At 39.1% G+C, this 26,100-nt stretch overlaps 1 protein-coding gene across 2 annotated transcripts; it reads right to left on the bottom strand.

The window, feature by feature from the left end:
* Window positions 1–777: 777 nt before the first annotated feature.
* ctr9 (CTR9 homolog, Paf1/RNA polymerase II complex component) lies at window positions 778–23,714 on the bottom strand. 2 transcript variants are annotated; one of them, XM_061963996.1, is made up of 24 exons: window positions 23,598–23,714; window positions 23,400–23,445; window positions 22,618–22,716; window positions 22,168–22,407; window positions 21,967–22,084; window positions 19,007–19,096; window positions 18,452–18,708; window positions 18,266–18,373; window positions 17,951–18,187; window positions 17,160–17,378; window positions 7,159–7,342; window positions 6,992–7,080; window positions 6,733–6,918; window positions 6,134–6,221; window positions 5,911–6,059; window positions 5,730–5,846; window positions 5,498–5,643; window positions 4,632–4,703; window positions 3,178–3,313; window positions 2,960–3,109; window positions 2,733–2,881; window positions 2,556–2,649; window positions 1,586–1,698; window positions 778–1,524 (listed from the first exon to the last, which is right to left on the bottom strand). In XM_061963996.1, the coding sequence occupies exons 2-24, from the start codon at window positions 23,442–23,444 to the stop codon at window positions 1,140–1,142; spliced, it is 3,471 nt and encodes a 1,156-aa protein (XP_061819980.1). In that variant the 5' UTR covers window position 23,445; window positions 23,598–23,714; the 3' UTR covers window positions 778–1,139. The 2 variants fall into 2 exon arrangements, with proteins under 2 accessions (XP_061819980.1, XP_061819981.1); XM_061963997.1 differs by lacking the exon at window positions 23,598–23,714 and having other exon boundaries at window positions 23,400–23,539.
* Window positions 23,715–26,100: the final 2,386 nt, after the last annotated feature.

The raw sequence follows: 26,100 nt of genomic DNA, 5'->3' as shown, positions 1-26,100 counted from the left end.
ATGTAAGTACCGTAATGAAGCATTTTGTCTCGTGCATGCAGTCACACTTTCACTTTAGTTCCTTGAAGATGGCAAAGTCCAGGTTTTGATTGACAACTAAATCCTTTTCTCCAAGATTTAGTATTTGTGCTCAAGTGGTGCTAAATAATTATTACAAACAGCTCTCTACACGATTAATGCCACATGATAATGCTAAAACTGCATTATCATGTGGCCACGTTGTTAGACTTAAAACATTATCCCTTATTTCAAAACATTATCCCTTATTTCAATCGCAACAACCAAAAATACTCCATCTATACTATACATCTATTTTAACAAGGTCAGTAAAAAAATGACCTGTGTCCGGGACTTCATAAAAAGTGCATTTGTGTTCCCGATAGCCAATGTTGTGTATAATTCTTTGCTCTTGTTTGTAACGTGCCCTTCCATCCATCCATTCATTTTCTACCGCTTGTCCCGTTGGGGGTCGCGGGGGGTGCTGGAGCCTATCTCAGCTGCATTTGGGCGTAAGGCGGAGTACACCCTGGACAAGTCGCCATCTCATCACAGGGCCAACACAGATAGACAACATTCGCATTCACACACTAGGGCCAATTTAGTGTTGCCAATCAATCTATCCCCAGGTGCATGTCTTTGGAGGTGGGAGGAAGCCCACACAGTCACAGGGAGAACATGCAAACTCCACACAGAAAGATCCCGAGCCCAGGATCGAACCCAGGACCTTAGTATTGTGAGAGACACGCACGAATCCCTGCTGCCCGTAACGTGCCCTTGTATGTGTTTATTATAATATTGACACAAAGTTCATACTGGATTGTTTACATTTGTAAATTTTATCACCAGATTTTAAGTATAAAGACAAAAGTTCTCAAGCTTTTGTTTTTCAGTGAAGTGTCACATTTCAAAGTGGGAAACAACAGTAATGTTGCACACACAAAATAACGAGCACAAAGTCATTTAATAGATGCTGACTTTAAAATGAATTTTCTCACCTGACATAATTGTTCTGACAAAACTAGTTTGAAAAATAACATTTATAGAAATGAAAAGGATAATGTGATAATGAAGTAAAAAAAAAAAAATTTACACTAGTTTTGAGATAAAGTGTGGACGAAAGTGAGAAAATTTGGTGGGGTTTAATCACTGTCATCGTCATTGTTGGACGCCTCAGGTTCCGATCCGTTGTCAGAGCGACGAGGAGAGCCCTCATTGTCCGATCCAGGCTCCGATTCCCGCTCCGACACGGCAACGGGTGATGCGGGCCGGGACTCGTCTGACGCGGACTTCTTGCTCTCATTGTCAGACTGCTCCGAGTCGGGCTGCTGCTGCGCCCTCCTCTTTGTCACTGGACGATCGCTGCCGGAGTCGTCGTCGTTGCCGGAACCTGCCGAGCGCTGAGGGCTGGCTGCCTCGCTGGCGGAACGGTTCCTGCCGCCATCTGAGTCGCTGTCGGATGCGATGCGCTTCCTGTGGTTGCCGCCATCGTCGTCATCAGAACCAGAACCGCTGTCTCTTTGGTTTCTGAGGAAGTAGACTTGTCAGAAGCTCCTCCCACTCGCACGTGACTTCCAACGCGGCTTACCTGTCCTCCGCTATTTTTAGGCCATCCTCATCGGAGGAAGACTCGGAGGACGAGATGATCGCCTTTGACTTGATCTTTCCTTTGAGAGAAGGTGGAGGACGCTCAAGCGGGGCCTAAAAAAGACAAAGATGTACGAGACGTTCATTTATTGGAGGATTTCATCAGCATTTTCATACCTCAGACAATTCTAGAAGATGATGTTGCCAGGTGGGAAATGACTCATTATTCTACCAGAGGCTTCAAAGTCTCATATTTTGAGGAAAAGTATTGAGGGAACAGTACAAAACCACGTGTACATTTAAATGTTGTACAAAGGACAGCGCCCTCACCTGGCTGTAATGAGACATGTGACATAATACACAACATCATACATGATGCATCCTGTTTGTGTTTGCTAACAACCACGCATTGAACATTATGGGACATTTCTAATTATTGATCGTACAAAGGGTGAAATTATCTTACAAATATGATAGTTATGAAAAAATGATGACTTTCGTACATCTGGCAAAACTGGACCTCAAAGTCCTATCAAATAGTATCAAATGGCACCTTAAAAATCGTGTTTTTCTTTTGTGACTTTCAAGTACTGTTCCTATCATTAACCAATAATAAAAAATAATAGTAATATTTAGAGGAACTTACAACATTTTAACCTTCACAATGAATATAGCGCGCTAAAATACATAATTTTGGTGCATAGGGACTAGTAATATTGTCCTTTAATATTGCAATCAGTAGTGATTGTTTTGATGAATTAATTGTGCTCTAATGTGACAGTAAGAGGATTGTAGGTGCAGCGCGGTGATAGAGGGGTTAGTACTGCTGCATCGCAGCTAAAAGGTCCCAAACTTGTAACATTTCACTTTTTGTATGCAATTTGTAAGATGAATTTCCATTCAGCTTCATTGCCAAAGTGCTGATGAGATCAGCTTGCACACTTTTCACTCTACTTTGAACAAAAAAATACCTTTTCAATCTTCTTCCGTTCTTTGATTTTGCGCTGCTTCTTGGGTTGAGCTCCTCCTTCCTCATCATCACTGTCCCTGTCGTCTCTCGGAGCTCTGCGACACCATAACCGCACACTTAACATCGCTCGTCTTCATGGACCCTTGGAAGGATCTTGCCAGATGACGGTAACACTCACCTCCTCTTCTTCTTGCGTGACTTCTTCTCTCCGTCCTCGTTCTCGTCCTGCTCGCTCCCGCTGTCCACCTTCCTCCTCTTCTTCTTGACGGGCAGATCCTCGTCGGAGTCGTCGTTGACAAACTCGTCCATGTCGCCTCCTTTCTTACGCTGAGAAGCCACGGACGACAAGTGTTGTCAACCAGAGTGTGTGTGTGTGTGTGTGTGTGTGTGTGTGTTGCCACTCACACGTCCACCACCTCCTCCCTTCTTCTTATCCTTGGACACCTCCTTGGAGCCCTCGGCGAAGGTGAGCAGGTTCTTGGTCTTCTCCACAAACAAAGCTCTTTGTTCCAGCAACTTTTTCTGTTCTTCCGCCTCTCTGTTCCTTCTGTCCTCCTGAAGCGTTCCAAAGAGGGCAAAGGTCAACATGGCCTCCATTGCTATCATGGCCAACAGTCACGCACCTGCTCTTTTAGCATCTGTTGGCGCAGAAGGTCCCTCTCTTGTTCTTGTTTGGCACGCAGTTCCTTCTCCTCCTCGTCCTGCTTCCTGGCCCTCGCTACGTGGTACTGCGCCTGACTCAGCAGATCTGAGCACTGCCTGAAGGTTTCACAAGGCACACAATGCAACACATGGACAATTAAATACAACACTGCACTAAACGACTTTTAGAATATACTTGTGTGCAATATGGACACCTTCACTCTTATACAGTGTAGCCCAACTTAAGAGCATTTTGAGACAAAGGCTTTAAGTTGCAAGCAAACATTTGAGTAACAAGCGTCCCGCCATGATTTGGTGTAGCAAATGTCACAGTGAACCACGCCCAAAACACCTGGTCGTACTTGCTACTATTAGCTTATAGCTAGAGATGGACATAACATTGTTTTTCAAACATGGAAATTTAGGAAGAAAGTGAGTGTGAATGATATTCATTGAATTAAAAAAATAAATAAACAAAATGATGACTGAATGTGTCACCAACTTGGCGATTCTGCACCATACTGAAGCAGAATGAGTCCAACGCCAGCCAAGAATGTTACAATAATATCTAAACAGCAGACATTTATCCACGTAAATATGGACAAGCTGCTGATGGTGTGTTTGACGGAGAAGCAGCTGGAAGGAGATATCGTAGAAGTGCACTCTCCAATGCATTGTTATTACATTACTTCATAAAAACTACTGTAGTCGTCGTACTACATTCCATTGTAGTTCTCATACAATATTTCTTAACTAAATGTATTTTTGGTTTTTTTAAGTCATGTTACATGTTAATATGGTGCTGTTTTGGGGGGGTCAAGCACCAATTAAATTAATTTAAATAGGAAATGATTTGAGATACAAGTGTTTTGAGTTAAGAGCTGTGTCACAGAGTTGACGTACAATATTTGTATATGTGCAATATTCTGTATTAACAGAACCACCAGCTGCCTTAGGTTGTGTACATTAGTGTCTGTACTCTATTTTTATTGTAATATATTTTAAACTGTTTTTTTACCCTCCCTTTTCTGTTGCTGCTACAGGGATGAATAAAGTTTTCTGAATCTGAATATACATTTATAGTATAGTACTATATGAAGTGGTTTACTGAACAAGTCGACATAGAAAATGCAGATGAGCACATTGTATCACACGGCAAAGTTACTGCACAATCTATTGATATGTAATAATAATTCTGCCTTCACAAAGATAAATAAAGACAGCTTTGATTGACACTGTGAGAAAGATATTCCTCTAAGAAAATAGTAATGTGTACTGTATTTGTATAGGTTACACAACACGTTTACACTTTCAATTCAACATGTGCGCATAAGAGTAGTAAGAAACAGAGCTCATTTCATTTAATTGTTTACCTACTGTCTTTAAATGCTTTCTGAAGGGGGCGAGAAAGAAGAGAGAGCGTGTAATAACAAACCTGGCTTCAGAAGCAGCGTGTGCAAGATCAAATCTCATCTTGTCTCCAGCTTTGCTCAGGTAACTAAAATACCTAAAAGTAGACAACACAGTGATAGTGATAGTTAGTGTGTGGCACAGAGAATCCATACACTTAAGACTCCTAACAGTAGCTCCCTAGAATTCCTTCTAAGTCTATAACAAGATCTGATAGCTCAGTTACAGCTCTTGTTATTACCAAATCTGTGTTATATGTGTTTTATGTTGCACGATTGCACCAAGAAAAATTCCTAGTTTGTGAACCCGTTCTCAAACAATGGCAATAAATCGATTCTGATTCTGAATTACGATGTCTTTTCCCTCTCATTTACTGACTGCTTTCACCCTCTTTACCGCCTCACGAGTGAACCTATACTATAACGTGGCACACACGCGACATATTTTGAATCATTTAAAGCATTCACTCTGATTTTTCATCGCAGGCTAGCTTAGCCTAGCTTCGCTAGCTCCGAAAACATTACCACTCCGACACAAGGGCAAGTATGGCTTTGTGTAACAATTGCACAATTCTCTTAGACAGGTTCTCCCTGCTGGAGGCAAGTGTCCACATGTTAGAACAAAATAATAAGATATATTTTGACAGCGTGGACACACTAGTTAGCGCAGGCTTCACTAGGCCTACTGTGTGGCCGAGTTAGCGGTTTTAAATGGAAATCTAAAAGAAATACCACTTTGGCTAGAAAAACAGCAAAAATACGTTAAATAGCAGACATCTCGGATACCTGATTTTTTATTCCATTTTGTGAAAATGATTAGTAATGAATAAATAAGTTGAAGTATTCAAGTAAAGCGGAGTTCATTATGTTAGGAAGAAATACTGAATGCTACCTGTGAGCCAGTTCCAGCTCTTTGACGGCGCTCAGCACAGCCTTCAGGTTGCTCTTCTCATCTTTCAGCACTACAGTGGCAAGCCGCTGAAGCACCAGGGCCACGTTGAACATGAGCACAGTGTCGCTGGGAGCTACGTGGCGTGCCTGATTACAAGCACAAACACACAAAAGAAAAACAAGTTTTAATCTTCCTTGTTAAGAGGCACATATTGAGTAATAAAATGATTAACCTTGAGCAGCATCTGCTTGCACTCCTGAAGTTTCCCACATTTGAAGAGAGCTCGTGCCAAGTAGAGCAGGACCTCTGTGTTCTGGTGTTTGTAAAACTTCTTCAAGCAGTTCTCATACTGAACGGGAGAAATGCGCTCATAAGAAATGTACGGACACGTTTGTTAAAGAAGGGTGTCTTACCATCTGCACAGCACTGATGTACTGCTTCTGCTCCACGTAGATGTGAGCCAGGTTCAACCACACGTCGCTGATGTCTGCTGTGGCTTCCCTCACCTGGGCAAACACGTCCCGGGCTTCTCTGAAGTAGCCCTTATGGGCCAGGACGGCACCTGGGAACAGAGTGTTCCTCTTTAATCGAATTCCCACAACCATGATGTTTTATTATTGAGAAAAGAAGCCACACCGATGCCGTTCGCAGCGTAAAGGTTCTTGGAGTCATTCCGTAGGACTTGTTTGTATATGGCCAAGGCACGATCCTGGTGTCTCTTTTCCTGTAAAAGAAGGGAAAGAGACACATTCTTACACACACAGCTAGGCTAACACTTAGCTGAGCAGACCTCCAACTAGGACAAACAATGCTATGCACCTCCTACAATATGTGAAATCCCTATTCTTTTAATGCCAATCCCACAGTATGTTTTCATATTTTCTTTTAAAAAATTGTTTTTGATCATGTCTTTGTGTGTGTGCATGTGTATTTTCTTCTTCTTTTACGAGTGTAAAACACTTTGTGTTGTAACTTGCCTGTGCTTGAAAAGTACAATGTAAATAAAGTTTGATTGCATGTTTATATTGCAAGCCATCAGTAACAGAGTAAAAACATGATGATAAAAAAAGATAAAGTTGGTCTTTTTGACATTTGGTCGTATTTTTTTTTAACTAAATCGTTGTTGTGAAAAAAAGGTACCGGTATTGTCTTCTAACCAGGGTTTGTATAGTTTGTAAGTAAACATCAATTAAATAAACTAATGAGCCAAAGTTCAGGTATTTTTGTGTTTGCACCTTCTCTCTGTCTCTAGTGGGCTGATGGAGGGTCTGCAGCCACACGTTGCCCAAAGCCAACATGGAGTAGGTGTCGTTCTGGGTGGACGGCTGCTTCAGAATACGCTCAAACTTCTTTTGTCCCGGTCCCCACTCCTGTTTGGCCAAGTGAAGGTTCCCTATGAGGGACCAGGCGTCTGGGTGATCCTGCAACAAACAACAACAGAAAGTGCTGAAGTAAAAAGAGGCAAAAATATGTTGTTCGTCTTGACAAAGATACCTGATTAATCTGCAGGGCCTCTTTGAACCAGTCAGAAGCTTCGTAGAAATTGCCTTTGTCACGTGCCATTGCACCCAGACGCAAATAGCCTGTGAAGCGAAAAACAATGATTGGCATGCAAACCATTTTCAGCTGCATGGTGGACAGTTACTGGTTGACATGCTTACAGTCCACATAGTTAGGATGCTCTCTCAGGATGTTCTTGTAGAGCTTCTCCGCTTCATGGAATTCACACATGGCCTCATACAGACGGGCCAGGTTGTAAGACGTGGTAACAGAAATGGCGTTGTAGTAGTGCTCGTCATGTTCGCCCTCAGCTTTTGCCCGATCCAGAGATGCTAAGAAGTATTTCTGGAGGAGAAAAAACAAGGGCAGGACCATGAAATCCATGCTTTCATAGCTACAATTACTGAGGGAATACATGGTACAGAAACAACAACAAAAAAGCTATAAATAGATGTACTGTATTTCCTGTGGAATTAGCTTTAATGCTGTGCCTCAGGTAATCAATCGATTGAGCAAATAATTTCTTTACCTCATATGAATGCCTTATTTTCCCCACTAGATGGCTGTACTATGACATCTGATATAAATGTCAATACAATACACACATACACAAATATAAACAAATACATATATGCAAATATATACACAATATATACATATATACACACATATATACAAATACACATGTACATACATATATACACACACACATATATATATATATATATATATATATATATATATATATATATATAAACATACATATACATATATACATATACATACATACGCATACATATACACATACATATATACACACACATACAGTACATATAAATATATACATATACAGTACAGGCCAAAAGTTTGGACACACCTTCTCATTCAATGCGTGTTCTGTATTTTCATGACTATTTACATTGTAGATTGTCACATTGTCAAAATTATGTATAAACACATGTGGAGTTATGTACTTAACAAAAAAAAGGTGAAATAACTGAAAACATATTTTATATTCTAGTTTCTTCAAAATAGCCACTCTTTGATCTGATTACTGCTTTGCACACTCTTGGCATTCTCTCTATAAGCTTCAAGAGGTAGTCACCTGAAAAGGTTTTCACTTCACAGGTGTCATAGTTTTGATGCCTTCAATGACAATCTACAAGGTAAAAAGTCTTGACAAAAAAAAAAACGCATTGAAATGAGGTGTGTCCAAACTTTTGGCCCGTACTGTATATGTGTATATTAGAGATGCGCGGTTTGCGGGCACAACCGCGGAGTCCGCGGATTATCCGCGGATCGGGCGGATGAAATTAAAAAAAATTAGATTTTATCCGCGGGTCGGGTCGGATCGGGTCGGGCGATTGAAATTTAAAAAAATTAGATTTTAAATAGATTCAGGCGGGTGGCAGTTAAACCAATTCGGAAATATATATACATAGTTAAATGTTGTTACCCACATACGAAAAACGAGCAGGCACCTGCTGCATATGCCACAACAGAAGAAAAAAAAAGAAAAGCGATGGACACTTTTACGGAGCGGAGAAGGGACGTCTCGCCGGGGTCCGGGACCGAGGCCCCTTCCCCCGAGAGGGCCCCACCAGGAGCCGTAGCTGAGGCGATCCGCGAGAAGGGCCCGACGCACGTCCAGGGTCACTACCGCGCCCACCGCACCGACACCCCGCCTCGTCCGCCTTCGCCGCGGCCGGCGTCACGCGCAGCAGGTAAGCAGCTTACCTGCCCGGCACCCCCGTGGCCGGGGGCTCGTAACAGGGGTCACTCCACGCGCTCCGCCCGCGCAGCTTACCTGCCCGCCACCCCTGTTGCCGGGGGCGTGTAACAGGGGTCACTCCGCGTGCAGTGCGCTCACGAAAGGGGTGGGGCTCACTCTGGTTGATATAGAGAGCAGGACGGTGGCCATGGAAGTCGGAACCCGCTAAGGAGTGTGTAACAACCCACCTGCCGAATCAACTAGCCCTGAAAATGGATGGCGCTGGAGCGTTGGGCACATACCCGGCCGTCGCCGGCAGCGAGACGCGCTTGGAGGTGCGCTCAGCGCGGCTCCCATATGATTGCGCACTGGTGTGCGTCTGGGTCGTGACAGCGTGGCACGCGAAAGTCTGTGCTGCATTGGATCAGTCTCCTTTCTTTAACAGGCAAAAGCTTTATAACCTCACCATACCTGCCAACTTTTGAAATCAGAAAAACCTAGTAGCCAGGGTCCAAGGGCCGCAGGCCCCGGTAGGTCCAGGACAAAGTCCTGGTGGAGGGTTCAGGGCTTCGCCCCCCGACGCAAAATGATTATTAGCATTCAGACAGGTTAAAATGTTGCTAAAACCATCACTTTTCTATCAGTCACAGTGACTTTTCAAAACAAAAATATTACAGCAAAAATCATATGGGTTGATTGGCATGTTTATTCTGTAAGCTAACTTCAATAGTTTGAAATTATTTTGACAGTCAATGCCAGTTATCCTGTCAACCTTTCACAAGACTTCAATTTGTTAATTGAAAGTATAAACAGTATAAACACTTTTTACAGTAAACAAATGGTAAAACAGTACTAAACAATTCCAATAAAAAAAAAATTGGTGTCATTATTAACTTTCTGTCCAAGCTTGTATAATCTACTGCCTTGTTCAATTGTAAAAAATATTCTGTGCCTAAAATTCACATTTCTATCACAATTATCATACTGTAAACATGGTAAGCTAACTTCATTAAAATTAATAGTCCTGTCAATAGCATGGAATTACAATTCAAATGTAGTCTTTTTGTAAGCCTTTCAAAAGAATTCAAAATATGAAAAATTAATGAAAATTAATTGAAGCCATCAGACACTTGAAAAGTGGCACATCACATCTCTAATGTAATCATTTGAACTTTTCAACAGAAATAGCACTGCAAAAATATTAAGGACATACTTCTGTATTTTGGTAGTTATGCTGTCAACATTTAACAAGATTTCCTCAACTTGGACTTGAAAGCATAAATAGTATAAACACTTTTAACAGTATGTCGTGCTGTGAAATACAGCCGACAGGATTGCGCACCAAACACGAAGCAAGGCCAAAGCGCATGCAGTGCAGGAGAACAAAGGACTTCTTTCATTTAAGGTTTGTGATAAACCATCAAACTCATTTGTTAAAAGGACTCTATAGTAATATAAAGCGAATTTTTCTGGACATTATCATGCAAGAAAAGTTTATTTTTGGGACCGCGATCACCGCGTAATGATTTTTAAAGGTTGCATTACAAACATTTAACTGTCCCATGTGATCAGCCAGTGCGATTGGAAGTCCATGCTCAATTATTGCCTCCGTAAATAAAACTTCGGCATTTATCACATCCAAAGAATCTGTTTGGGCGACGAAAAACGTTGAAAGTTTTCCACTTGTATCGCTAGCAACGGCATTAGACTTGTGTTTTTTTGTCCCAAAGTGGTCTTTTACATCGCTAATTCCTCCGTGTCCGATCGAAAAATCTTGTCTGCACAAGGTGCAATTCGCGTAGTTTTCACCCTTTTTTTTTTTTTAATTAATGAAAAACCGTATTTTTTATCACTGCAACCGTAACCCGGAATAGGTTTATGAAAACCGTACGAATTACGGGAAAACCAGAGTAGTTGGCAGGTGCCTCACTAATGCCTTGCATCGTCTATATTAGATATAACGGGCGGGTGCGGGCGGATGGCGGGCGGGTGCAGTTCTGATCAAACGTTACATCGGGTGGATGGCGGATAGTTGACGACTTTCTGATGCGGTTGCGGATGAAATATTTGCCTATCCGCGCATCTCTAGTGTATATATATATATATACGTATATATATATACATATATATATATATATATATATATATATATATATATATATAAATAAGGGATGTCACGGTATGAACATTTCTTATCATGGTTATCATTATCGCGGTATTTTTAAATGTGCTCAAACTTGTATTTAAAAAACACAAACACATTCAAAATTATTTTCTTTGTAGAACAAACATTATTGTAGATAAAAACACTGTTTCATGGACCTCAAGTAGAAATTGAATGTGTATATAAAAGCAACAAAAACCTGATAAACAAAGTAATATGGCAAAAAAATATATAAATAAATAAAATAAATGTGAAAATTGTGCAAGATAGCACTTTATGAATATAAGAGATACAAAAATAAAAACTAATGTAAGAATTTTGAAAGATGGCACCCGATGCCCATAAGACATAACTGCACTTTTTGTCCATATAGATAAAAATAGTGTTCATGTATGAGATCTAGTTTTATACATAGGACTGCATTATTATGGCCAAAATAAAAATTAGGATAATTTTTTATTAATATTTAAATCACGATTATTGATTACCAGTATGTTAGGTAAAACAGATTTGGGGTGTGGTGTGAACGCGACGCTGTCGTGTAATTTGTAATGTCTATAGATACACGTTATCCATATATTTAAAGACAAATATTATTTTTTGTGTTCAATAATAGAATCAACGTGTCATATTTTTCTCATTACATGACGCCTTTATCTCTACTTTTACATTTTGATGGAGGGAGATATTTATTTTAAGTTACCGTATGTACATTTATGTGTAGATGCTGTATCAGGACAAATCCATTAAGAGTTTTAGCAGAAATAGGTCGTATAGGAATTAACTATAGACAATAAAACATTAACAAAACGCTATGTCACATGAATGTTTTTTTAAGTAATAACTTTGAAAAAACAAAAAAACAAGGCATTTAAAAAAAACCTATTGTGTTTACTTTTTGATATCAATATTAAACTCAAAGCAGTTTGGCTAATGAAGGAAAAGTATTATAAACAAGCTTTGTTTTTCTCAAACAACGCCTCCTAGTGCAACAGTTTGGCCAAGAAAAATAAACACGAGTGATACCTCTCACGAAGAATACACAATCTTCATAGCCTGCGTTCAATTCGATGAGATTACAAAACATTATAGCTAGTATTGATGTTATTTGAACACTGATAAATGTTGCAGTTAGAGAGTTAGATAAAGTAAATCCCAGTAAACAAATTAAAGACAAGTTGTAGCAACGTTCACGACACATTGCCTGCTGCATGTTTCCTCACATCATTAACTCTCAGTCACAGCAGCTGAAGGACGCTGTATGGGAAAATAAAAGCAACATCAAACAGTTTTCTACTTTGCTGTCTACTTTTAGTGTGAGACAAATGAGTTTATCTCCAATATTGTCCATACTTGTCGCCATCTGAAAACAGCAGTGCGCTCTTTAAATGCACCCCGAGACTCCACGGAAATGAAGCAAGGGAAAATTAAGTTAAACCAAGCACTAGGTTCTGTTAACTCTGAGGGGAAATCTCCGTAGCAAAGTCTGTGTAGTTGTGTTCCGCCATGATTTTCAAGCCAAACGATGCGATTAAAACACTTTGCATTTAATAAACATCATATACTCTCCGAAGTTTAGTTAATTGTGATGGACTGTATTTGAGGAAATGCGGTAAATCTATTAGGGATGTCACAATCAACATTTTGGCCTCTCATTTGGGATCAGATGCTTTGACAATAAATTATGGAACTAACTATATTGTATAGCATGTAACTAAAGTAAACACAATAACACATTTTTAGAAAGCCTATCATATTAAATGTAGTGTTTGCTAATATTATAGTGATGATGTAGTGGCATTAAATGCTACGTACAAATAACGTGGCTAGTGAACAGTAACAAAAAAAAGCAAAAACTACTTTGGTTCCCATTTAAATCATTAGGGTTTTGCCCTCATAGCTTTCCTGTAACCAGAGACTTACTCCCTGAGTTTTTACATAATAAAAAAAAACAACCAAACATTATTTTGTAATAAGAACAAGAAAAATAATATATCCATCTAATCACTTTAGTATTATTTACATACTGATACTATACTAGGTATCAATAGAATCAACATCTGGATCGATCACTCTCACTTAACATTGAAACTTAAGCGGTTAGCTTCTTGTGTCATCCTGCTCGGTGTGTATTTGTAGCATGCTTACCCATTCCTTTTCCCTGAGTCCTCCAGTGATAATGCTACTTGGAAGAAAATGTGTTTTTTTTTGCCATGTTAGTGAGGATTAATATCTTAGAAACAGCTTCACACGGTGGATAGACGACACATTCATTGCAGCTTGCTCTGAAATTCGAGCCAGTGTTCTGGCATGACACGGACTCTCCTGGAATTCATGCAACTCCTGCATGTGTGTAACAAGGAATATGGAAAAGTAATTATGTTTACCTGAGAGTGCATCATTTTGAAATACTCGTTCACTAGAGTACAATCTTTACCCATGTAAACACTGGGACACAGCTGTGGTAAATATTGGCTGGGCTTAGAAGCTCATCAGACGATCATTTAAAAAAGGCAAATATGATCAAGAGTGGGACATCTCTATATACAGTACTATCCTTTTTCTGGCTAAGCTGTTGTTGTTAATGTGGTTATTCAAAGGGGACTTTGTTCAGGTTACTGGGTGACAAAACCTAGAATATAGTTAAGTGTTAAAATGCCAAATGAAAAAAAATAAATAAATAAATAAAAATGCCATATGTATTTTGTTGTGGACAAATATTTAAATTTATTTTTTTGGCACCTGTGTAAGTACAGTGTATTCAGAAAGTATTTACAGCACTTCACTTTTTCCACATTGTGTTATGTTACAGCCTTAGTCCGAATTGGAATCAATTCATTTTTGTTAACAAAATTCTACACGCAATACCTAGGGCTAGACACTTAATCAAATTTTGATTTCAATTTTGATTATGGCTTCTCACGATCGTAAGAGTATAATAATCGAAAGAAAACGATTAATGGGCCATGCAGAGCTTGTAACAGTGGAACAGATGAGTGAGCGTGAGTCGAAAAAAGATAGCGTCTAATAGAAGTTTGGGATGCCATCATGGTTGTTACTTTTTATTTGACAAAGCACTAGTATGCTTAATCAATCATCACTAAACACAACAAAAAAAGTAAGGCATATGATTTCCAAGTTGAAGTAACTGCGCACAGAGTCACTTTGGCCAATAAAACGGAATCAGCTGATAAACGCAAAATAATATCAGGGAAATTTACATAAACGTGACTGAAGTACTGTCATTGTAAGGAGAACGAACATTTGTCTGGGAAAATATTGTGCCGGGGACCGCTCATTCACCCCTGAAACACGTCCTATACTAAAAAATGTCGAGACATTTACTTAAAACAGCGACTAAGCTACGAAGCTAAAGATAGCAGGAACTATTCGTACACCCACAACACACCTTATCTTCTTGTGTTGTTGTGAACGACATCATCGATGTAACAATGTACAAACAGGGAGGACAGCAACCGCAACTAGAGAATCACTCTTTATTTTCTCTCCCAACAGCCTCAAGTCCTTTCTTTAATTGTCAAGCTGAGAACAAAAGCACAGCAGACTTCCCTGCTTAACAATAATAGAGTGCGCCACATCCGGCCTGACTGCACTTTCTCTCTTGGCTTATGGCAAGGGCGGTCACACTCCCTCCCCTCTCCGTGTCTGCCCTGCCTGCCTCTTTGTCTCGTCCTGTCTTGTTTAACTTTCTCGTTGCCTCTTTTTTTTAGCACTGCTCTCCAAAATCTAAACAATGGAATTGATCAACTTTTCTCTCAACAAATTGACAAGCTCTCAGGTTCAGGGAAATCTGTCTGTCCTGTCAGAACGTTTTTTGCTGGACATACGACGGACTCTTGGGAGAAGTGCCGCTTGCCTGGTGACCCTTTCAGTTGAGGACGTTGACGATATCTAAAGTTAAAGTTAAAGTACCAATGATTTCCACACACACACTAGGTGTGGTGAGATTATCCTCTGCATTTGACCCATCACCTTCACCCCCTAGGAGGTGAGGGGAGCAGTGAGCAGCGCCCGGCAATCATTTTTGGTGATTTAACCCCCAATTCCAACCCTTGATGCTGAGTGCCAAGTAGTGAGGTAATGGGTCCCATTTTTATAGTCTTTGGTATGACTCGGCAGGGGTTTGAACTCACAACCTACAGATCTCAGGGCGGACACTCTAACCTCTAGGCCACTGAGCACCTATTCGGAACCATGATAACAAAACAGCTGCTGATTGGAGTAAGCGTTGCCTTGATGTATCAACAAATTAAAAGACTTTGGCAGCCATTCAAAGTACTCTAAAGCTGCCACAAATGATTGGAGGATGTGGGAAGAACTCTCGACACTCAAGACTTTTGTGATTTTGGATAACATTGGATTATCTGCCCTGCAGGATGAATTTGAGGATCAAAAATGGACAATTATGAGTGAAAAGTTTAAATTTGTTTTCGCTCGCTCAAACACAACTATTCTAACCTTGATTGTTTTCTCTGGCTTCGACATAACAGGGTTGTTGCTTCAAGATTCCACTCGAGGACAGTGCAGCAAAGACGGAACAAATTCCTTCTGTGTCAACAACGCCTGTAAAGATAAACTCTGTTCCTGTGCCACCACCTGCAGAGCGACTCCAGGCCTACAGACTTAACAGACACACACCATAGACCATGGCTGCATATGCACACCCCCCAACACACACCTTAGCCACTGCTTAAACCCCTTAGGAGTGATGGACGGCTGAGCATCACTACGATAGCAGCAGCTCACCACCGACCAAAACTGTCAAGAGATATATTGCACCAATAAATGTGAGAATTTTTACATTTAGATATATTTAATTTTACACAAAAAGCACACACTATGGTGGTAGAATAAGTGTAAAACATAAAAAAAGGAATTAAAAACAATTAAAACGAAAAAACGTAATTGTATTGTTTATTTTTAATATTGCCATTGTTATTTAAGTGTATTGGTATTATTATTTTACTTGTGGTTTATTCATTACTAATTTGTATCTGTTTTTTAAATTATATTTAAAGTTGAGTTTTGGTGGTACAATAAATACAAATGTTTTCAAACTAATTAATAATTGTGTTATTAACTGTGATTACAATATCAGTCAAAACAATTGTGATTATTTATTTTGTCATAATTGTCCAGCCCTAGCAATACCACATAATGACAATGTGAAAAGCTTTTTTTTGTTTGCAAATGTAAAAATATATTAAAATAAAATAAAATATACACATATACATAATAAGTATTTACAGCATTTGCTTAATACTTTGTTAACGCACCCTTGGCAGCAATTACAGCCTCAAGTTCTTTTTTCTCAAGTCTTTTGATGCCACAAGTTTGGCACACCTATCTTTAGGCAGTTTCGCCCGTTCCTCTTTGCAGAACCTCTCAAGCTCCATCAGGTTGGATGAGAAGTGTTAGTTTTCATCCAGAATGTTCATCTTTCCCTCTATCCTGACTAGTTCCTGCTGCTGAAAAACATCCCCACAGCATTATGCTGCCACAACCATGCTTCACTGTAGGGACAGTATTGGCCTGGTGATGAATGGTGCCTGGTTTCCTCCAAACATGATGCCTGATATTCATGTCAAAGAATTCAATCTTGGTCTCATGAGACCAGATCATTTTGTAACTCATGGTGTGAGAGTCTTTCAGGTGCATGTTGGCAAACTTTTTACTATGAAATAGCTTCCTTCTGTCCTCTATACCATACAGGCCTGATGGGGGAGTGCTGCAGAGATGGTTGTCTTTCTGGAAGGTTCTCTTCTGTCTACAGAGGAACGCTGTAGCTCTGACAGACTGACCATCGGTTTCTTAGTCACCTCTCTGACTATACTAAGATGAATGCAGCAATGTACAGAGACATCCTGGATGAAAACCAACACTTCCCATCCAATCTGATGGAGTTCGAGAGGTGCTGCAAAGAGGAATGGGCGAAACTGCCGAAAGATAGGTGTGTCAAGCTTGTGGCACCTTATTCAAAAATATTTGAGGCTGTAATTGCTGCCAAAGGTGCATCAACAAAGTGTCGAGCAAAAGCTGTGGTAAATGTGATTTTTTTATTTTTAACAAATTTGCAAATTAAAAAACAAATTACATTGTCATTTTGGGGTATTGTTTGTAGAATTTTGAGGACAAAAGTGGATTTATTCTGTTTTCGAATACGGCTGCTACATAACAAAATGTGGAAAAAGTGAAACGCTGTGAATACTTTACGGGTGCTCTGTACCTACACCGACAGACCATCATATGGTCTACATGCTACGTACCTTGGCCTCTTCCAGGTTGCCCAGTCTGAAGTGAAGAGCCCCCAGGTTGTTGAGAATCTCGGGTGGGACATCAGCCTGCACCTTCTCCTGCAGTATGCGTGTAGCTGTGCCATAGGCGGAAAGCGCTCCTTGGATGTCGGTCTGCTCTAGAATCTGAGCCAGCTCGATCCAGGCCTCCACGTCATCAGGGTACTGCTCTGTAACTTTCTTTAGATGACCCTAGGAAGAAGAGATGAGGATTCTTTGTAAGAATTGTCCAACTGTTCAAAATGAAAAGTCTAAAGTTTAAAAATATGCCCATGAAGTGCAGTTAAGTGAGTATGAAAGGATTAAGACTACAGCGGTTGTGGTTCTGCTTTTTATTTGTTTTCTCTTTAGCCTTATTTGACTGCCATGATACAAAATCACGTGACATGTCAGCAAATATCGTAAGACCTCAGCGTACCTTTCTGAGAGCTCATTTCAGTCAGTTTAAAAGTACAATCACGGCATGTGTATTGTGTTTTTGGTCCCGTAGTTAAATGCGTATTCTAAAAAGAAGCACCAGCTTTAAAACGGTGTTAAGAGAAAAATATACACTGATTTCTTACTGCTAAGCGGCTTGATATGCGTTGTCACTTAAGTAAAAAATAAATGTGTTTAAACAGCAGTAAATTATTTCACACACTTGTATGACAATTTAGAGGTAAAAATGTAATTCAAAACTGTATTGTCGCATTAATAAATAAAAAAAACCTCAGTGGTATGTACAATGAAATGAATGAGAGGATAGAGGAAGGTATGGGACATACTTTGGCAATGTCTCGCTTCTCCTGGTCCTCAGATGTTGCATATAGAGAGCCCAAAATTTTGATTGTCTCATAGTTGTTAGGGTAGGCCTTTAACACCTTTTCAAAGCACTGTGCTGCGTTCTCTTTGTCTCTTCGATAAACGTACATCTGTCCCAGGCCGAAAAAGGGCAGCACGAATGTGGACGAGGCAAACTGAGTAGCCTGGTAGTAATACTGAAAGGCTTGGTCATAGTCCTCCTGAGGGTAGAGAAGAGGAAATTAAATGACATGCAGTAAACAAGCCAGAAGCTACTTATGGCCAATTGTGGGCATTACCTGCACGTGAAAAGAGCGAGCCAACTGATAGCAACTCTCAGCCTGCATGGCCTCTACTTCTGTGTTGTGAAAAGCATGCAGAGCCAAATGCTGCACTTTGCTGTAGTCCTTAAAGAACACAACACAAAATATTGTGAAGGATGGTTAAAACCATATATAGACAGAACTTCAAATACCAGTGGTTACCTTTTTAAAGAAAAAGTGGTTGGCGAGGTGGTTGAGCACCATGGGATTGCTTGGGTCAATGGTGTATGCGCGTGACAAGAGCTGGACTCCGTTCTTGATGGAGTCTGCTTCCTTGTTGTTGAGCTCCAGCACAGCCAAGCCGACAAGAGCTCCCACACATTTGGAATTGAGCTCCAGGGCGCGGCCGAAAGCCAAGCGGGCTTTCTCCAGTTTGTTGAGTTTGACAAAGCAGTGGCCCATCCCCAGTCTTACCTCAGCTGGAAAGAGAAGACACAGAGGACACGTCCATGAATGTTCTCATTCATCCAGGTCATTGTCATCTCAGGGCATTCAATCAGTCGCAACTGGACTGTTTGATTTGACTAGGTCCGGACTAGATCTGACCAATCCAAGTCTATGAGCATGAACTGATGAAGCCTACTCGGATGAGCGGCAAAATGTCTTCTAAGACAAACCAATCAGTCCAGTTGCGATCGATTGAATGCCTTGAGATGACAAAAACTAAAATTTCTCTTTACACAAGAACTGTGATTGGAGTTTAAAAAAAAGGTTCACCTGGACAGCCTGGGTTTGTGCGTAGAGCCTTTTTGTAGTACGCGAGTGCACCTCTGTAATCCTTTTTATTGAAGGATATACAAGCCTTACCTGTTAAACAACAGAAAGAGGGTTCATTTAGTGAAATAGCGCTCATTATGTGATCAAATATAAAGTGAAGCTTGACTCATCATTATCAATCCTGTGTAGAGTTTTCACACTTTTTTTTTTTACAATGCTCATATATTTAGTGTAGCAGACAACAACAATACCACATGTATCATTATTAGCAGTTACAATAGCAATAGTCTTGTTTATAGTAGATTTGCAAGACTGCATTGTGTATCGTATTGACCGAAATATGAGACAACCCTGAATATAAAACTACCTCTTTTACAAAACAAATCTTGAAGTTTATTTTTCCCGCAGTTGGAAAAACTGGGTAGGGTGGTTTGTTTCGTTTTCTTTTTGTTGTTGTTGCCATCACTCTGCAACAAATTGAACATACAGGCTTGTTCGTCCATTTTGATGAGCTCATCTTGCGCACTCTTTTTAAGACATTATTTGACTTTAAAATCATCTTTTTTTACTCCTAATTTTTGTTATCTTGCAGTGCTTCTTACCAGCAGGCCGCAACTAGTGAGGCTCCTGTGCATCCTCTGTGTATGTAAGCTAGAGGTCCTGCCTCCGCCCACCGAGACAAATATTGTGGATGACTGACAAGAGAATTATATAATTTAATTCTGCTATTGAATAAAGCTTAGGTGCTGAAGGTGAACCCCCTTGCACACTGTTTGAAAGCAGGAGATTAATAAATCAAACACTCACACGGACATAGTAATTTATGGATGGCGGCAAAGTTATCCAGTTAATTTTCATTTATTGTTTTATTAATTGAATTATCGACTAATGGCCCAGACCTGGTTGTGGCTGAATCTCTGCAGGTCAATGGTGTATGTGAGTGAGAGGAAGAAGATCAGACTACCTGGGTGAAAAGTCATTAGACAAGGCCGGTTGGTTTGCATGTCTAAATCTAATTAATCTAATAGACATCTGATAAAACATTACCTCTTTTTCAGGGTACAATTCAATCATTCAATCAATCACAATTTATTTTTTCAGCCCTTAATCACAAGTAGCACAGGGGTCTTCACCAAACTACAACATCATCCCCTGATCTGGGCTGGACCATATGTCAAAAAAAGTATCACAATTATTTTTTTCATAACATTCTACCTTGATTAATATCACAATTTTTAATAAAGTCGGATTGTCCTGTGCACGACTACAGAGAGTCCCGTTGCAACACTACTCTTTATAACTTTAGTATCTTGTAGCAGACATTTCCACCCTGTTTGATCAATATGCTAACAGCTGACAACTGGCATTGTTTTATTCATATCTATCATTGTGTTTATGAGAGGTGCAACGGTAGACGCTAGGTTCCATACCTCGGTTTTGCTTCTTTTTCGGTACATTTTGGGGGGTAAACATTTTTTCCCCGACTTTTTTTCTTCTCAAAGTTGATTTGTTATTATTCTTGTCATTACAAACTTCATTCTGCAGTAAACAAGTGATGTACTGAATACTAGCATAAGACTTTTTTTAAGTTAACATTTACTAAACAATACTTTCAAAATGTATTTATTATTTGTATTCCTTCATTACTTGTATACATCAGTGTTTCTCACCAGTGGTTTGGCAAAGGGCAAGCCGTCACCCAAATTTTTGAGTTTTTTAAAACTCAAATTCTGTATCTTATATTTATTGAAAATACATTAAAGTGCAGTTTGAAAAAATAATAATAACAAATAAATTAAAAAATAATGCGTACCGAGTTCCAACACATAAAACATGTTTGATGATTATTTCAGGAACAAAATGTTTTTATCCACAAACTCAAAAATTATTTGAATAAAAGTATATGCAAAGTTTTTTAGTACATGCTATATCAGAGGAGTTGAATCAGCGCAAACACGAACAAAAAGTCTGATTAAAAAATATTTAGATATAGAATTTATTTTTTTCCTGATTGTATTAGTAGGTGTGTTTATTCTCCAAATCGAGACCAATAGACATCATGTGCCTGCCTGCTAAACCGCATTCTGGGCAGGATTACTGCACACAACACAACTTGAGTCGTGAGCCCAAGCAGTCAGTGAGACTAAAGTCTGTCACTGAAGTCGCTGCTCCTTTTAAATGTTGTGTTTCAACTTATATGCTAGTGTTGGCGATATTTCTTTATTTTATTCTTCTGGGCTGCATTTACAGCTGTGTGAAGGGGAAGCGACACAACTGATTGAACATTAATTACATTGTGATGAGCATGACTATCGAGACAGTCGTGCACATACAGGGACACAAACCCATTCACACGACATGCACACGTACACATATTCACACACATTCACAGACACACACGGGACAATGGTCAATAAAGACGGATTTTATACGCAGAATTATACCTAGCACCATTGCTTCTCTATTGTTTACTACTACTATATTCTAACAGACATTTCCGCCATGTTTAATCGAGGTAATTATGGCAACAGCTGATCACCGTGATCGAACTGAAATTAATCGCAATCATCGATCACTATCATATAATCGCCCAGCCCTAACCTGATCTATACCCACAAAAATACTGTTGGTATTCAGTTATTAAGGTAGTAGTACTTGTAAGGCTGGGTGCCATGGCAAATTCCTAAATCAGTATTATATTGAACTTATGTCTCATACAGCAATATTTAAAAGATATCAATCCATAATCGATCAAATACTATGGTTGCTGTTATAACAGTGTGTGCGTTGTTTTCTCATCCCACTATACTTTGTGTATCTGTAATCCAGCTTGTTGAAGCAAATGGCCACAGTTCTTTGGTTGCTATACTGCATAAGGTCCTAAACCAGCCCCACAAAGATTTTGGTAGATATGTGCTAAACAAACCCTTATTATTAGAAGTTTCTTTAATTCAAATTACCAAGTAAAGCAGGGATATTATTGGTAGACTGGTTCAGGACAAAGTGGAACTGAGCGTCAGCCTGGTCCATCTTGTCTCCTTCCAGAAGGCAGAAACAAGCTCTTCCCAGCAAATGGTTCTGGAAGAGACAAGACAGTTCAGATTGTAACTGTTTTCTCTCTTTTTAATTTAGATTAATCTGTTCTGCACTCTTGTTCTCACCTGATCATACATGATGATCTTGTCTGCCATGGTGTACAACAGCGTGGCCTGTGTGATGAGCTCTTTTTTGGCATCTTTGTTTTTCTCTTTGCGTGCCTGCTGCACGTAGTAAGCTGCCAGAGTATCCAGACAGGTCATCTGGTCCTTTTCGTGGTCTCTATAGTCCAAGTTGCCATCGATACGCGCCGCCTCTAAAAGTTTGACAAAGTCCTCTGTTTTGCCCTGCTTGTAGTACTCCAGCTGGAAAACAAAGACAGTATTACCAACTAATTCAAGTGAACAATTTGTTGTATATCTCACATTCAGATTTTTCTGTTTAATTGCAATAAAAATGGAAAAAAGTATACTTTTTTTCCAGACATACCTCCTAGCATGCACTGCTAATAACATTTGAACGCTTTGCTTAAGGAACTTTATAGAATCATAACAACAAGTACAGTATAACCTTACCGCCAAGGCAATCCATATGTGCAGCTGCGTGTGTTCTTGCTTCAGGATACTGATGACTTCATCCCCTTCAGGCAGCTGGTCAAAGTCAAGCTCAATGACCTGCAGAGAAAAATTAATACATGTTATGAACAATATTGGGTGCTATGGTAACATATACTGTATACAAGGCAATCACCACTGCGTTAACGTTTTGAATTTTTTTATCCAGAAGCTTTCATCATATACCACAGTACACGCTCTTCTCTATTTAACAAATTAATAAAATAAACAGTTTGCACTAAATCAACCACCGTGAATGCAATAGTGTATAGTTTAAGCTGACGGTTTGAATGATTTTGAGTAGACCAATAAACTGTAGCAACACATGACTTTAACATCATGTACCATGCTTACATTTAAGAGATGCAACACAATAAATGTATAATTGTGCATTCACAAAGATAAGAAGGTTGCTAACGTCTTAACAATGTTTATTATTGTGCTTGTAGTTTGCGCTTTTCTATGTCCTACTGAAAAGTGTTAACATTTTGTTGACTTTTCATATATTAAGAGGAAAAAAACACATACAGTAAACTTGGCTTCATTCCAAGAGTGATATCTCAAGCTAATATAATATTTTCCTGTTCTACAATTTCTAACGGTACACTTAGTTACACGACTTAGTTGGAAATGCATCATCCAGACTGTGCTACTAAGCACTTGTTCAAGTAGCATTAACTAGCACACATGCATGGCTAGCAACATCCATTAGGGAACGAACATTTAAATTAGACAACGTTTACCTCATCTGTGTCCCGCAGGGGGATCTCGATGGACCCTCGAGACATTCTGGCGAAAGAAAACACAAAATATAGTTCAAAATAATGAACAACTAATGCAGCACATTCGAGATGTTTGACGGCTGTTTGTTGCTTAAAACCGGAAATCGGTATGCGGATAGTGCAACCAAATCTATGTCCGAGCGCAAAAAATCTACTTACATTGTAAAAAAATGTTTTCCAATTATTGTTTAAAAATGCCAACAAACAGAGATATAGCATGTAAATATTGTGTTATTTATTTGTCAGTCTTGTAGAGATGTTGAGATGAGAGATGTTTCTGGTAGTTTGCGACCAACGGATTGTGCAACCGAAATTGTTTCCGGATGGACACAATTTTTACTTTATTAAAAACAAATGCTTACTTTATTAATAACAAATGATAATCCACACAAAATAGCAAACATGAGACCATTGCTGTTGTGTGTAAAAAAGAGTGAGGTGTTAGTTCCCCTCTTATTGTTCCATTTATTGTAGATATTCAATTTAAATAGCGTTATATAAATACTAGGCTATACGTGCAAATGAAGCTAGAACAACAATAATATATTACGAATTCGATATTTGCAGTTCTATTTTTACTTTCAATTTTCACCAAAATCCGTGAGTTTATGTTGTGCTGTTTAAAATATAATATGCATTTAAAAAAAAATTTTTTTTTTTAAAAACAGAAAATAATGGCTTGTATCTAAGGCTTTGGGGGAAAAAATCTTAAGTATTTGAATGACAGCCAATGTTGCATTTGCTTACTTGTTTTTCAGTATTGCTTTTATATTGCTCGATTGTAATGAAATAAATTGTAATTGTAATTAAAATGAATTGTATTATGTAGTTATCATTGCTCCATTGTCTTGTTTTGTTCCTTTGTCGTGTATTGGTAAATTGTTCACAAATAAGTGTGTTGCTACATTTTTTCCCAAAAAATCTTAGTCCTGAGTTGTATTCTGATTACCATCATGATCAACAAATTAAAAGGCAAAACTCACTAACTCATTAAAAAATATAAAACTAATTGTCCAAGTGAAAAGTATCAGCATCTACGATATACTCACCCTCTATTTACTTGGTATTGAATCGATATTAACATTATAAAATCTTCGGCATCTAAAGTGTACAGTGCATCAAAAAGTATTAACAGTGCTTTACTTTTTCCCCATATTTTTTATGTTACAGACTTATTCCAAAATGGAATACATTCATTTTTGTCCTCAAAATTCTACAGAAAATACCAAATAATTCAATGTGAAAAGGTTTTTTTTAAAAATGCAAATCTATTTAAAAAAATCACACGTACATAACAACTCACAGCCTTTGTTCAATACTTTGTTGATGCAACTTTGGCAGAAATTAGAGCCTCAGGTCTAAATAACGACACCACAAGCTTTGCACACCTATCTTTGGGCAAGTTGGATGGGGAGCGTAAGTTTTTATCCAGGATGTCTCTGTACATTGCTGCATTCATCTTTCCCTCTATCCTGACTAGTCTCCCAGTTCCTGCCGCTGAGAAACGTCCCCACAGCATGATGCTGCCACCAACATGCTTCACTGTCGGGATGGTGTTGGCCTGGTGATGAGCGGTGCCTGGTTTCCTCCAAACATGACGCCTGACATTCACAGTTCAATCTTTGTCTCATCAGACCAGATAATTTAGTTTCTCATGGTCTGAGAGTCTTTCAGGTGCAATTTGGCAAACTTTTACGAAGAAATGGCTTCCGTCTGGTCACTATACCATACAGACCTGATTGGTGGTGTGCTGCAGAGATGGTTGTTCTTCTGGAAGGTTCTCCTCTCTCTACAGAGGAATGCTGTAGCTCTGACAGAGTGACCATCGGGTTCTTGGTCACCTCCCTGACTAGATTGAGATGAGTGTGTCAATGTACAGAGACATCCTGGATGAAAACTAACACTTCCCATCCAATCTGATGGAGCTTGAGATGTGCTGCAAAGAGGAAGGGGAGAAACTGCCCTAAGATAGATATGCCAAGCGTGTGGCATCGTATCAAAAAATACTTGAGGCTGTAATTACTGCCAAAGGTTCATCAACAAAGTTTTGAGCAAAGGCTGTGAATACTTATGTACATGTGATTATTTTTACTTTTTAATTTTAATACATTTGCAAAATAAAAACAAATTGAAATACTTGTCACATTGTCAATACATGGTATTTTCTGTAGAATTTGGAGACAAAAATGGACAAAGGCTGTAAGATAACAAAATGTGGAAAAAGTGAAGTGTTGTGAATACTTTCTGGGTGCCCTGTATACAGGAGAATTGATTTGTAATCAATGTCGAATCGGTGATTCATGTTTACACATTTCCCAGTCTGTGCATTTGATGTCAATGCAAGCCAATGGAGAGTATAATTGCCACAGACAGTCATTATGTCAGGAGGAGGTTGGGGGAAAGAGGGATTATGGGGAGTCAGCTGGTTTTGATGTGAAGTGCAAACAAGAACAGGAGCATCCCGAAGGCTTCATGCATGGATCAGAGGACATAACTATGAAAATAATATTTTAAAACAATTTCATCGAAGAACTGCACAGTTGAGAAGTAAGATTTACATTTATCATTAAATTAGATTTTAAATGTTATTACCAAGCTAGAAGGATTCTAAAATGCATTGTACTGTATTGTATATCATTATATGAAATATTATTTGCATTTC

The sequence above is a fragment of the Nerophis lumbriciformis genome, linkage group LG06 (assembly GCF_033978685.3).
Source record: "Nerophis lumbriciformis linkage group LG06, RoL_Nlum_v2.1, whole genome shotgun sequence".
NCBI lineage: Eukaryota > Metazoa > Chordata > Actinopteri > Syngnathiformes > Syngnathidae > Nerophis > Nerophis lumbriciformis.
This window is presented reverse-complemented; position numbering and strand designations above follow the sequence as displayed.